Below are 14,822 nucleotides of genomic sequence, written 5' to 3' on the forward strand. Positions count from 1 at the left end.
ATTATACAGCTCTACTGTGAATTAGCTTCATCATTATGTTCTCTTCCCCACTGTTCCCCATCATTATGTTTTCTTCCCCGCTAATAATAATAATAATAATAATAATAATAATGATAATAATAATTAATAATAATAATGTTATTACTAATATTTTTTACTAATAATAATGTTGTTGATGTTGTTGTTGTACACATGCTCTGTTGGGTTCTGGGGTGGAGTCGGATGTGTGAGATGTTATAGGTTATATTAATCCAGAGAGTCACCAGAGTTTCTCCGGCAGTGTTAAACTTTATAGTCCATACTTATGTTTCAAGAAGAGGTTTCCCATAGCAATAGTTTCAAGAGGGCGTTCTGTATGCACCTGCGGTTAGTATCCATCCAGTCTACTCATAGAATGACAATGGCTAGATTTCTACTCATACACCAAATCCCACCTACTCCTTTCTGATTTTAGCTAGAATTCACGTGGGCTGGCTATTCATACAGTATGATGTTCCGCATTCATAGAGAAACTACCAATTATAATTTTGCTTCCTCTTTCTGTTTGATTTTGCGTTGATAACTTAGTCTTTAGTTTTGAGGAAATGGCGCGTCTGTGTAGTTCAAAAACTAATACTCCGATCAGAGAGCTAGAACTACTTTTTACTTTTTGTAAATAGTAGGACAGAAAAGGCAACATGGTCATCGCGGTACTGGTCGTTGTCCTGTTTTTAGGAGTAAATACAGCAAACGTGGAGTCTGCCAGAGAGGATGTTTCGAGATTTGCGTTGATCAAAGCCGATCTTTCTCAGGTTGTGAAAAAAGTGAACGAGAGGTTTCTGTCTGTGGCCATAGACGCAAATTTGATTTCTGAAGAGAAGTACGTCGACATTTTAAGGTAAGCTTTTAAAAATCTTTTTTCTTATCAAGAAAATCTAGCTGAGTTGGTAGATGTTTACTGTATATTTTTTTCCAGGAAGAAAACTAATCTTGAAAAGAAATGTCTTCAAATTTAAGTGTACGATTGGACCCTGAGTCTTAGCATTACGTCTCCCAGTGATCAGAATGATTCAAGCCTTTTAATTATTCTATTCTATTCTAAGCTATATTGTTCCAAATAGTAAAGGTACTTTACTTTAAAAAACTTTATATTTTCTAAACGTGGATGAAACGTATTATTTGTAAGAGTCTTAAGCTTTAATAATCTTTATAATAATGTAATCTGGTGTTAACTGGAAAAGTATCTTATACTTTCAAGTTAGTTTTAAAACCTTATTAACTAAAGATACAACCTAAAGATACAAATAGATTTGGATAAACATTTTCTGTGCTTGTTGAGGTATGTAAAAGTAGTTTTTTCATGATATTCTGTGCAAAGTGATCCAGCCATGCAACTAAATTATAGATAATCACATTTGTTATATTCTTAACTTGTGTAGTTTAATATAGTTTTTTAACTGCACCAGGTCTCAAAAGCTGAAGACGCTCGCGAAAGCCTTGTCTCCGGGATTTTTACGATTTGGTGGAACGAAAGCCGACTTCATGATATTTTCCCCCAGAAATGATTCCATAAAACAAAGAGATTTCATGAGCACTTCTGAGTTTCAAGGTAGTGTCATGAGAAATCATGCTCTTACACATTGTTACAGGAATGACATACTGTATGTCGTTCTCCCCTATGAAAATTATGAAAGTACTCAATATTTTATCTTGAAATTTGCTGTTTGGTTTCGGAAATTATTAATTTGATTTTGGACAAAGTGCACATCTTATAAACATTTAGTTTGTTTACATAGAACTTTAAAAACGTTTCAGATTCATGACAGACAAATGAAGTCACGAGACTTAAGCTACATAGGTGGCACTAGAATGGAAGTTATGGCTGCTTCTTCACAGCTCTTAGGTTCTTGGGTCGAGTCTGGCCTGGGCCTCCTTCTGAGTGTAGTTTACATGTTCTCCCTGTGGCCCAGTGACTTATCTCCAGCTGCTCCATCTTCTTCCATATTCTAAAAACATTCTGTGTTGGTTAATTGGCATCACTGTATAGTACCTTACAATGGACTAGCACCCTGCCCAGCATGTACTGTATACTGACTACTTCCCATTGTCTGCTGGGTTAAACTCCAGATTCACAATAAAGGGTGATTCAGACTCAGGTGCAAATTGATTTTGTCTGGCTATGGTAAATTAAAAACTTTACAAATTCAGGAGGTGTGCTGATGCATGATTCACTTGGTATAAAAATATTCTGGAAATGGTGAAGGAATAAAAACTGTCTTCTGAATGAAATCTGTATATCAATCTAGAATCTTTTCATTAATAAAGGGGAAGGGGGGTTGAATTAGGACTTCTGGTTCTTTTTTAATATAGTTTTTATGAATGTTATCCAAGAATTACAAGTTTAAAATGCCGAAGCTATCACAATGATATATAGCACACAATGTACTGTTCCCCTCGTCCTAAAATACATATATATTTTTGTTTAGGAAATGTTTGCAACAGACAGAATCTTCCGTCTATCTTGGAAGAAAGACTCAAATCTGAATGGGCACTAGAGGCCACTCGCCTCCTGGAGGAGAATGACAATTTGTACAAAACCATCAAATTTTCAGGTAAATTTAGTTCTGTATGTTGCTTCACTGATTGAGAATTTGGGTGTTGTTGCAGTGTGTTAATAATGTGAAAATGATCTCAAACTGGTACTGTTGTATTGGGTCTGTGTTTGCATGACAGGAAGAGAAAGACCTTTTGAATTTTAAAAGAAGAAGAAATTGGCCTTGGAGAATTGAGAACGAACATACAGTAGTGACTGTTGATGTTGTGATGTTTTCTTTCTTAAAAGTGCCTCATTATTTGATTGTAATTCTCTACACAACTTAATGTTACTTCAATCAGATACAGTATAAGGACAGGTCATATAATAGTAACTCAAATGCTCCACAATTTCCTTCTGTATGAAATAAATCCCGTTGCAGCCAGTCCAATAAGCCCTGCTCAGGAAATACAAGTTTTTGGGTTCAATCAAGGCAGTAAATAGGGACCAGATTTATTGTTTTCTCTCATTCAAGAAAAAAACAATTCATCTCAATTTCCTTTCAAAATGCAAATTAGTTAAAAAAGTAATTTACAAAGTGGAAAATGAAACTCTACGTGAAAAAGAAGATCTAATTGTAAAATAAAAAGTCGAATTTAACCTTGTTGAAAGAAAAGCTCGAAAGCAGAAGAAAAAATGAGGAAGTGAATCAAAACAGCATGCGGCTGTATCTGCCTTCTCAAGACTTGTTTTGAGCATTTTTAAGGAAGGAAATGTTTTAACTTCTAACAATCCATTGCAAGAAATATGCAAAGAAATTCAACATTCTTGATCAATTAATTGATTCATTATAATTTTTAATATATTGATTACTTGATATATTTCTGTATGTTTTGTTTTTCTCAACATTTGTATGTATTTCATACAATTTCCATGTTTACGTGTATTGATTAAATGTTAATTATATGTAATTTTGTAATTAAAAATTTAAAGTTCCTATTTCTGTACAATAATTTCTTAACAGAAACAACTGTAGACACATTGTACAGTTTCGCTAACTGTTCTGGTCTGCACCTCATCTTTGGACTCAATGCCTTGCTCAGAACAGACAGCAATAAATGGGACAGTGAAAATGCAGAGAAACTCCTGGGATACTGTGAATCCAAGCAATATAACATGTCCTGGGAACTGGGAAATGGTAGGTATTGTAGAAGAGGAACAGATATTTGCAATTTTACTTTCTTGTGTATTAGATATTGAATATTTGATATTAAAACAGTGATTTAAATGTCAAATGCCTATAATGTGGATGTATTTTAATTATTGATTCTAGTTGTATGTTGTGTTCCACACACTTTTGTCAAATGTTCCTTGTGATTTTGTTTCTGCATGTGCATGGGGCAGAAGGTTTTCTAAATAGATCCGGTCTTCTACATTTTTGTCTTCCAGCATGCATTACAAATCGTATTTAATTTGTGATATAACCATTTGCACTGCACCAAGTAAATAATATGACAGCTTCTTTGGATGACTTTTTCTGGATTCTTTTCTTCCTAAAATGTAGGATTTCATTAGATACTGCTTCTCCATTCTTCATCTGGTCTTTTGAATATCAGCTTTAAAAAACAAAATTCAGTACATTCAGGACATTAAAAATATATGCAACATTCAAAAACTAGATTAATATTATTCCTGATTTCAACCACACATATAAAAAGAAAATTCATATCAATTTACACTTTAGGGATTATAAAAAATGAATTTCTTACAAATAGGTAACTTCTCTTGTGTGCTTTCTTAACCCAATTTCAGGTCAGAGCTTCAATATTTTGTTATCTTTAATGAAAAGATATTGTTTCATAGTTTTTCTTGTATGAATGATCTCTGTATTTTCTCATATTTCTGGTTGAAATAGTACCTGACACAGATTTTGACAAATGTTTGGTGTCCCTTTGTTCATTAACATTTTCAAAGAAAAGCATCTTGAACTTCTTGAATTGAATTTATAAATGCTTTTTACCACCTCTTTTCTAAAAAAAAGTAAACCCTGTTTTTTTTTTGTTTTTTGTTTTTGCTGTTGCGAACTACCTTTCTCAGAGCCAAACAGCTTTGAGAAGAAGGCAGGAATTCGGGTTGATGGACATCAGCTGGGCAAGGACTTCATTCATCTTCATGACATTTTGAGGAAGTCCAGGCTGTTTCATTCCTCAGGACTGTATGGGCCGGATGTAGGCCAGCCCCGAGAGCACACAAAGGATTTACTAGGAAGGTAATATTCACATTCTTCCTATTGATTCTACAATTAAAAAAAAACTTTTGATTCTGATATATTTTCCACGATCTAAGATTGGACATCCTCTTTTTTTCATAACAAGAGAAAATACAGAAAACTAAAGAGGCATTGCATATTAAAATGGGAGCCTCCAAACGTAGTGACATGTTCCATTCTTCCCAGAGTGTTTCAGCACCCTGTATCTGCTCTCGGCATGAGCAAGTGTACAGTGAACTCCATCTTCAAGGTCAAGCGTGTAGATGTTGGGAACCATCACTTCTTTTGAGATTGCAGAGTTTTGAGGGTCTAGACTTGAAGGGCACCATGTGCAAGCAAAGGTATTCAAGTGCCAGATTGTGAAATATAAGTAAGTCGAGACAAAAAAATCTTTTCCAGTAGAAATGCTTAAATCAGTGATGGTATGCTTGTAAAACAAAGTAGACCTGCATATAAAATGGATATCTTTAGGATGCATTAACATCTGTTGCCCAACATAACATTTTGCATTGATACTACTTTAGCATTCATCTCCTTAATGAGTGCTTAGTTCTGGAAGTGTCATTCTGGGTCCAGATCAAATATCACCGGTTAGGGTCTTCACTGTGTAATTAGCTGTCTGGCAGTGACATATTGTTGTCTGCTGGGGTTGAGTCAGTTTCAGTCTGACTGGGATTCCTCAGCTTGCTGAGCAACAGTAATTCCAGTATGTACAATGACTTCTGTCATGTCAAGAATAGGTCATGTTTATGCAGTTTCTGAATCTACCGATCAATTCAAATCACGTCCCTTTTGAAAACTCACTAAGTAGTAGCAAAATAAGGTCAAACCTAATTTATTTTTTCTTTTGCGGACCTGCAGTTGCTGTAACAAGTAAAATTGGTTTTCTCTAGGTCTGGTGGAAGAGTCTACTTCTGATTGACTCAATTCACTGTAGAAGTATTTTCTTCAACTGTGAGATGTGTTTGTCTAGATAATCCTGTTTTGCTCAATATACAGTAACCAAACTAAAAGGACAAAAAGCAGTAATGCAGTATTGTATTTGATAAAACAGTGCCATGTTTCAATCATATAAACTGTGTGTGGCAGCCATAGCTTTTCTGTCAAACAGAAATGTATAGTATGTGAATGCAGTCCTAAAATGACAAAGAATTGTACCCTGAAATTTAATCCCAAAATTCTCTTTCAATTAAAGGTTTTTGAAGATTGGTGGAAAAGTCATAGACTCCTGTACCTGGCACCAGTAAGCTTTTTGTTTTTACCCTATTATCTGGAATTTAACTTTAAAAAATATTAAATTATTAATCATGGTAATTATAAAGAGATATAATTACAGAAAATGGATTAGGTGTGATATAGACATTGAGAAAGACAGCAAAGTATTAGTTTCATGACAAAAGTTTTAATTTGGCAGTAATGAAAAAGCCAGAAAATTATTTATTATGTCTGAAAACAAGGAATTATAAATGATTCATTTTGTAGGATTATAGTTTCATTAAAATACAAATAAAATTGCTCATTTTAAATATTAACGTTTACCTATGGTCAGTGCAGAGGGTTTGGGGGACCTTCATACTGTCCAGAGTCCATGATAAAAATGTAAATTTTTCATTCCAAAGAGAAGAACAGGGGGGTTGGTTTAAGTAGATGTTTTTTTTTTTCATTTCAGATGTTCTTAATCTTAGATCAATAATCTGGCTCATATGATTTTAACATAATAACCAATATAATTTTAAATCTGTGTCAGAATTGTCATTTCAGAAATTGCATGGCCTTCCTTGTCATTTCAGCAGAGCCAAAACAAGGAATTATCTCAAATACTTCACTTGGCATTGAGAGTATTTTTTTACCTTTCTTTACAACCAACCAAACAACCATAGAACAATTCTTGAAAATAACCAATAATCCAAAATACTGTGAGAGGAGAATCTGACCAATTAACATCTCACATTACTGCTCCCTGGTACATCTGTTTCTGTGCTGACTGGTTATTTTTGGAAGGTATTGACAATAGATTCTGATCAATAGGTCTTTCACATGGAGATAAAAGAAATACTCAGTCAGCAGAACTTTTTGCCTTGTATGCTGTTGAATAAGCCATGCTCAGCTGTTTTAATAATAACAATATATGGGTAAATATAATTAATGTTTTGTGTGATATTTACCTAATTTGCATACAATTCTTACTGAAACATTATTGAATTAGGAAGTGCTGTACGTGGTGTGTAGCATTGTATAGCAGTGAAAACATCTTCTTCAAAAAATGTAAAACTTTTAAAAATTTAGAGCACTTAATTCAAAAACTAAAAGGCACGTATATTTTATTTCTTACAGATGTCTTTAATTAACAGCATTTATTTTGCCAGTCTGTTACAGTCGTTCCGATATTTGAATTGGCATGTCACTCTCTTTTTGAACAAATTTGGTACTACTGTATGTAATATAGTTTCATTTTATTATGCTTCTTTTATTTGTGACATGTCAAGTCTTTGTAATAAAACACCAGTCATTCCACCTGGGCTCCTCTGTGTTTGGCTGTGGGCCAGATATGTAGAAAAAAGTGCAACCTTCTTCTAGTCCCATAATATGCTAGTGGCACTGCAATACAAACAGTTTGGAAGTGTTAAAAGCTGACAGAGTACTATCATGTGGCCTCAATGTGTTACATACCTGTAGCTTGCAAGAAACAAAATCATTTTTCTGCTGCAAATTGTAGCAAGGTTTTAATGCTCTTCTATGCTCAAGGCAGTAGTTTTTTGCCATGCACACATTTTGTCACAGTGTTGCTGAAGAATGTCAGCCAATTCAGCAAATCAGCAAAAGTGCCCAGTATTAGTAATTTAAGTATTTATTGAAATGCTGCTTAGTGTACTTCACTTAACTTGCTATTATAATTTATTTGATTAACAGATGCCCTCATTATACAGTAATGACATATGGTCCAAGTGAACATGGAAAAAAAATAGTGTTGAACTTACTAGCAAGACTGCATTGCTCTAGTAGAACAACTGAATATAACTTTTTATTTCTCAGCTATTATGTTAATGGCAGAGACGCGTCACTGGAAGATTTTCTTGATCCTGATGTACTGGACACTCTTGCTACTAAAACAGAAGAAGTCTTTCTGGTAACAAAATATTCAAATAATTACCATCCATGATATCTGAAAGATTTCATATTGTCGAGATGACATGCTTCTCGTCTCCCCTACTTCAGAAATGGACAATTATATATGTGAGCTTTGTGATCCTTCAAGATTATGTAACACGCCATCCCCAGTGGATTGGTCATGAAAACTAAGATAAGAGGGCACGATAGCTGTTCTCAGACTGTTTGTTTTAGTGGTCAAAATGGTTTGGAAAACCATGGTTTTAAATATGGTCGTTTGGTCATTAAATATTAAGTGTGACTAAATACACAGAGTGAGATCAGAATCCTCAGGCAATGGAAAGGTACAGAAACAGACTTCAGTAGGTTTTTCGACAGCAAACCCTAAGATTCTTTTTTTTTGTTTTTTCAAAACACCTGGAAGATATGGGATTGGGAATTCAACCTCAACTTAAGTAAAAACATGAAACACAGAGACTGATGGAGTTGTTAGGAAAAGGGGTAAAATGAAGTATGATTTTGGAAAGATCATTGTCCCGGTAGTATTCAAAATCATCTCTACATTCTTGTTGGGATCATGCCTTTTGGTTTCATAGTAGTAATGAAAACATTTCAGCCCTCAAAACTGCAATACTGTATATCAAGAGGACTATAATGGTCTCGTGTGAGACAAGGCCAAGAGCACAAGAAAGAGCTTGTCAAGCATCTCCTGGATATTTCAGTCATTTTCTGCGCTGTAAGGAAGTGGCCTATATAGTACATCCCCTTATTTTTCCTCTGTTTGCAGTGTCTGAGAAAGTTCTTGTACATACTGTACTGTTTCTGGCAATTGTCCAAAGTAAGATGCCTCATCCTCTGGTGTTTTCATTGATCAGGATGGTGTTTGTGGTGTAAGATTGTTGCAGAGTCATCTCCTGGGAAGAAGGTCTGGCTGGGGGAGACAAGCTCAGCCTACGGAGGAGGAGCTCTGGGACTCTCTGACACTTACGCTGCTGGGTTTATGTAAGTGATCTGAAGTGATCACAGTGGGGGGTTCTTAGTGAAACATGTGGCTGCTTTTCAGTGTGTGTAGAATGGTGAGGACCATGGCTTAGCTCCTACTGGAATATAATCATTTAGTTAGTAAGTTACTCTTAACAAGTTGTTGTGTCAAGTGAATGGAAATGTACAAGTACTGTTCTATCAATATACAGCACTTTCTTAGTTTTATCAACATCAAAGATTTTTTTTAGAGTTTTTAATTATAAAAAAATATACCATGACAGATTACTGAAACTGAGATTATTTAAAGAGGAACACTTCTTTGAGAATCTTTTCAAGCCCTTAATGATTTAGGTTTTTAAAGGCTTGTGAATGAATTATGATTTATCAGTGCTGAACTGGGGAAACCTGTAGGCCAGTCTTTTGATGAATGCCTAAAGAGCCACAGTCACAGTTAGCTTTATCATAAAACACCTCAAGTTCCTTCCATGTTTCCTATCAGTTAAGGTGGCTTGAACTATCCCCTATGGCACTGTTACAAGGATATACAGTAATGATTTTACTATATATCTGTGACACAGCAAAAATGTCCTATATTTCCATGTGTTTAATAGTATTGGATCTTCCCAAAATAGTTGTAATGAAAACGAAACGAGCTTTAAATATTTAAAAAATTGCTTTGGAGACAGTAAAATGACAAGCCTGGACTCTGCATCTTCACTCAATATGGAAGGATTTAGTTCTACTTAAAAAAAAATGACTTTAACTTAGTGCTGTTAAACAGAAGAATAAAACAAATCAGTCTGTAAACAAAGACGGTAGGGAGTTCATTCAATTTTTTATACTTAAAGTATGTTGAAATAGATTAAACTTGCGTTTTGCACTCTAGGTTGCATGTGATTGTTCCCAAAATCCCTTTAGGCCTTCAGTTCCATCTAGTGGTGAAATGTAAGAGTGGCATCTTTTGCATGTCTATTTGCTACTTGGCTTACAGGGTGTTGTAAACCAACTGTGACATTTCAGAAAACTGCCTTTTTTTCTCATTCTAAATGACATCTTTTACCTGCTTAGATTTTACAAATAATGCGCATCTTCACCGAAAAACAGATTGTCTTAGCTTCCTTGTTGTATCAAATGTAATAATTTCCTGCGTGGAGTTAAGGTCATTAAATTTGTTTTACCAGGTGGTTAGACAAACTAGGAATGGCTGCAAAGCTTGGCATTGATGTCGTCATTAGGCAGGTGCTGGTTGGTGCTGGGTTCTATCATTTGGTAGATTCCAATTTTGACCCACTTCCTGTAAGTATCTACTTCTTTGATGTAATGGACAACATTTTAGATCAGACACCATACTGTTCACAGAGGAATATTATTTTAAACTTTCTGGATACATTGTTGAATACAGAATAACTGCTACAGTAGTACAGCATACTAAAGGGTATATTATTTAATTTTGTTGGTTATATTACAAGAAGTGTTTGGCATTTTGCATTGTACTGTACTGTAGAACCACTAAACAGTTAAGGTTCCTATTTAAACACAAATTTAAAAAAGAGCTTTTTTATTTTATATGTGTGTCTTGCACAACTGCACTTCCAGACACTGCTTGTGTGTAGTACTCTTTTTGAGTATATATAGTGTGCATATATTTAAAGTCATTTTAATCTTCCTTGATTGAGGCAGTTTAATTTTTTGACAATGCTGCAAATGTGATAGGATCTACACTTAATGCCAGGACATTATACAGTGTCTAGCCATTTTCTTCTCCGTCATCTGAAAGCACTCTGTCCTGACACTGCACGATAATAACCAACTACCATCTGGTAGCGCCACAGCTGAATGTCATGGAGATATATTAATAGATTATGTGCTCTATGTCATTGATGAAGGTACTAAATTGACATTGCATTGGTTTTTCCTGATGCATATTCTTTACATTTGTGTGTAATCCTGGCAGGATTTCTGGTTGTCTCTGCTGTACAAGAAGCTAGTTGGTCCCGAGGTGCTTAATACTACAGCTGTTACCAGTCAAGGATCGAGAACCAAACGACTCCGTGTGTACCTGCACTGCAGCAACAGAAAAGGGTATAAAGTATTTGTGCTGTGGAAATGTATTTTCCAATGGCTCTTCTAGTGCCTCATCTCTGGCTTGGAAGTCCGTTGTGTTCTAGAGCTCTGCTCTAAAGCCAGTGTTGCAGATTAGTTCTAATACTGTAATAGTAATCTGTCTTTTAATAAATTTCATATTTTGTACTACTGCAGCACCTTGAGTTACCTATTTTGGTGGAAATGTCATAAATCACAAACATATAATAAGCTATTGTGAAAACCATGTGTACTTTACAAGTACAGTACCTCAGATTATGAGAGCAAATCCTGTATCATATTGAGTGATGTTAGATTAAACAAATGTGCTCAATACCTGGGCTTGCTTTGACTAATTTGAGCTACAGTTGGCATGGAAAAAGCAGAGCAAATATGGTATTTGTTTTTCAGGTCATATACACTGCCTTTTAGATAACTGCACATATAGTTGCTGTATAAAATACCATTATTACTATGTGCAGTTAAGCAGCAATGACGTAAAGTGAGAGGATTTAATAAATGCACATGTGTTTCTCCTTTCACTGAAACCTTGTTAGATGGGGGGATAGGGGTTCTCACAACTTTGTCCTTGCGGTCGCCAGACTTGGGCCATTTCAGCAAACTAAGCCAAGTCACACCGGTGCCCCATACTTACTAGAGTCTGGGCTGAACTACTAAAGTATTAATTATGCCACTTGCTGGAAAAATGCTGTTTCTGCCGAGTCTGTTAAATATTATTAAATATTGGACCCCAAGGTCTTTTTTTTCCAGGGGTAGATGGAAAAAGGGTTGAAGATAATGAAATTGTACATAACCATTTATACAATGAAAGCAAGACCTTTATAAAAACCACGCATTGACACTAAAATTGAAATAAACACCATATTTAATCTATTTCAAAACTATCAGTAGGAAAAATATTTATTCCCATGTCGTTTGATGTAGTCCATTTAAGATAAGGAGAATAATGCACATTAATTATTTGCTTTGCTTTTAGCCAAAATGTTGAGAAAGGAGCCGTCACCTTGTTTGCCTTGAATTTGAGTAAAAGAACAGCTAGGATCATCCTGCCTCCACAAATCTCCAACAAGACAGTGGATCTTTTCCTTCTCCAGCCTGGGGAAGGACGGATTGAATCCAGGTATCTGTACCAACTTGCCTTGTCTTATGCTGTAGGCTAATGATATACCAAAGTACAGTAAAGTAAGCCAAAGTAATTTGAACAGGGCATGAGAAATCTACAGAGAAAACAAAGCCTAGTAAGAAGCCATAAAAATTCAGCTTTGGTACTTTGTTCCTTCAAGTGCAAGGAGAATACAGTATCTCAGTGGCTTCTAGCTCTGTCCAGAAGTGAGGGAAAAAAATGACAACATCTTCTTATAAGTCCTGTTTTTATAAGTTACTCAAGCTACTCAAACACTGCACTCTGGGGTGGAGTGACATACAAATGAGACTGAAAATGAGAATGAGACAGAATGTGTTACCATTGACAACAAAGGTGCACAGCAGAGGATATCCGTCAGTTCCATCTGACTAGCATTTGTGTCCAAGATGACCAGCATGCATGGAAGGATGTGGTGCAACACGTGTTCGTAGCCCACCACCATTGCTCATGGCAAATATGTCCCCAATCCCCAAATTTGAAACGGTATGTACAGTACTAAGTTTCATTGAAGCACTGGTTGCAGTTTTCATGGTACTAAATGGACTAGCAGGCACCCTGTAATTAACATAATTTTCATGCTTAATAGAAAAAGTGGCACCAAATTTTAAAATTGTCTGTTGTGTGTCTGAGGTCTGTCCTGCTGAATGGGGAGGTTCTGAAGATGGTGGATGAGAAGACATTGCCAGTTCTGAAAGGCACCCCAATCGCCGCAGGCACTCCGCTTCAGCTCCCTGGCTTGTCCTTTGCCTTTTATGTGATAAAAGATGCCCAGGTGCCTGCTTGTACATGAAGCCACGTGTGTCTTTGGTGTTATAATACTGAGCTATTATAATGCAGGAAAGTTTTGACTATGGAATTGGAAAACTGGAAATTAAACATGGTAGATTTATTCCACAGGTTGTTTACACTATCCATGTGTAATATGCACCCCTGACAAGATGGATCCTTAGAGGGTATTGGATCCCTGTCTGTTTACGATGAACAGCCATGTCGTTTCAGCCCACAAAAGTATCATGTATGTGGTACTGTCCTTGTGCAGGCAGGGCGCTATGCAGATAACCAGGAGATTGCTAAATCTGAGATCTCTGGTCAGACAGATAGTGCACCCATTTTTGTGCAATGGAGCCTAGCAAGATAGAAAGGAGCTCAAGAGGATCAAATAGACAAAAATGTATTAGTGTGGCTCTTCTTTCTTTTCCTGCAGGAACAAACTAAAGTGACAAAGGTGTGTGTTTAACAATAAGAACCATACTTGTCTTTTTTGTTATTTATTTAAAAATGAGATGTGCTTTAATGGTCTTTAAAGCTGTATTCAGTGATTAAGTTTTATCTTCAGAGAAAAGGGGACTTAATTTGATTTATACATGTGCTTTTTTTTCCAGAGTGCTTGTGAGGGAATTAACTAAAAGTTTTACTTAATGTTTGTATTATATCTTGTTAGCTATGTTTTTCATTACTTATATTTTATTAACTCTGCCTCAGGATGTCTTGTCTCAAAAAATAATATAGCCACACTATATCTTTACACATAGCTGATATAGTTCTCAGGGAAATGACCGTGTGACCTCTTCTGGAACAAATGGTCTGTTCAGTTACAAGCAGAAGGGGCTGCTTGTCATGCAAGCCAACAGTAAAGAAAATATAGGTACTGGTCAGCTTTCTAGAATGACCATATATAGCCACAATGCAATCAGAGATTCATATGGGAGTGTATCTTGTATCGTTTGTTTCACTGCATAAAAGACCGCTGTAGGCATTGTCTTCTGATTCTTGCGTACAAGAGTAAGACTCCCATACTGTATGCATATGAAATAAAGACGTCTTTCAACACACAAACTCTCAGCTGATGCCCTTTGTTTGGCACAACAGGTGCTACTCATGAAATGTGGGAAACTTTGGACCAGGTTAATTCTCATATAAAACATTGGCAGCATGTGTTTCAAAGAAATGTTTATGGGCTAATTATAAAAGTTTAAATACTTTTTTACCAGTTACATTGTCCTTTGATAAGCATTAGTTAATCTCACTGAATACCAACAAAGATTCCAGGAAGAACCTGATGTGTTTATGTGAACTGAGTTCAAATAAGGGATAGCACCAACTATGTTCTGCATTTCATACATTATTTTTCATACATTAATCTAGAATAGCATTGAAAGTTTTATGATCTGGGATGTGTGTTGACAGGGGCTGATATTTGTTTTTCTATGATGGCTGAAAGAACTTTACTAGCTTTTGTTGTACATTTGTAAGAATTGCAGTGTAAATGAGTAATGAGGGGATTCTGTGACTTGTCATCAAAGTCAGCCAATGGGCTGTTGCCACAGGCTTTCTCTTCCTCTGGAAGTTTGTGACATCAGACATTAGACAAGAGTGTAATCCCCTATGTAGAAACTCTCAAATGCAAAACTACCATCTTAAACATAATTCCTTCTAAAACAGAGGGGACTATGTTGTGAATTCCACCTCATTTAATGTCTCATTGTTTCATATCTTTGCACTTTGCATCTGGGAACAGATTACAATTAATGTGTGCGTCTGACACTTTTATCCAAAGTGACCTACAGTATGTTTGTACCCATTTAGAGAACAGCAATCGAAGTGAAAAGCAAGCAAACAGCTGTGCCTCATCCAGGATTTTGACCCACAAATTTCCAATTGCAGTATGATTCCAGAGTCCTACGCACTCCTCAACATACTGT

At 35.8% G+C, this 14,822-nt stretch overlaps 1 protein-coding gene across 1 annotated transcript; it reads left to right on the top strand.

Annotated features, from left to right (window-relative positions):
• Positions 1-490: 490 nt before the first annotated feature.
• hpse (heparanase) lies at positions 491-13,956 on the top strand. The gene is made up of 12 exons (XM_088628859.1): positions 491-877; positions 1,446-1,588; positions 2,466-2,591; positions 3,537-3,710; positions 4,610-4,781; positions 5,977-6,024; positions 7,815-7,908; positions 8,785-8,891; positions 10,055-10,169; positions 10,828-10,955; positions 11,953-12,096; positions 12,751-13,956. The coding sequence occupies exons 1-12, from the start codon at positions 678-680 to the stop codon at positions 12,908-12,910; spliced, it is 1,611 nt and encodes a 536-aa protein (XP_088484985.1). The 5' UTR covers positions 491-677; the 3' UTR covers positions 12,911-13,956.
• The last annotated feature ends 866 nt before the right edge of the window (positions 13,957-14,822 follow it).

This window comes from Lepisosteus platostomus, chromosome 4 (genome assembly GCF_059453375.1).
Source record: "Lepisosteus platostomus isolate fLepPlt1 chromosome 4, fLepPlt1.hap1, whole genome shotgun sequence".
Lineage (NCBI taxonomy): Eukaryota > Metazoa > Chordata > Actinopteri > Semionotiformes > Lepisosteidae > Lepisosteus > Lepisosteus platostomus.

Excerpts from the sequence above, each read along its gene's own strand:
- hpse (XM_088628859.1), top strand. The coding sequence starts at position 678 with ATGGTCATCGCGGTACTGGTCGTTGTCCTGTTTTTAGGAGTAAATACA. Across the intron at positions 3,711-4,609 it reads GTCCTGGGAACTGGGAAATG|AGCCAAACAGCTTTGAGAAG; the intron begins GTAGGTATTGTA and ends TACCTTTCTCAG. Across the intron at positions 7,909-8,784 it reads AAACAGAAGAAGTCTTTCTG|ATTGTTGCAGAGTCATCTCC; the intron begins GTAACAAAATAT and ends TTGTGGTGTAAG.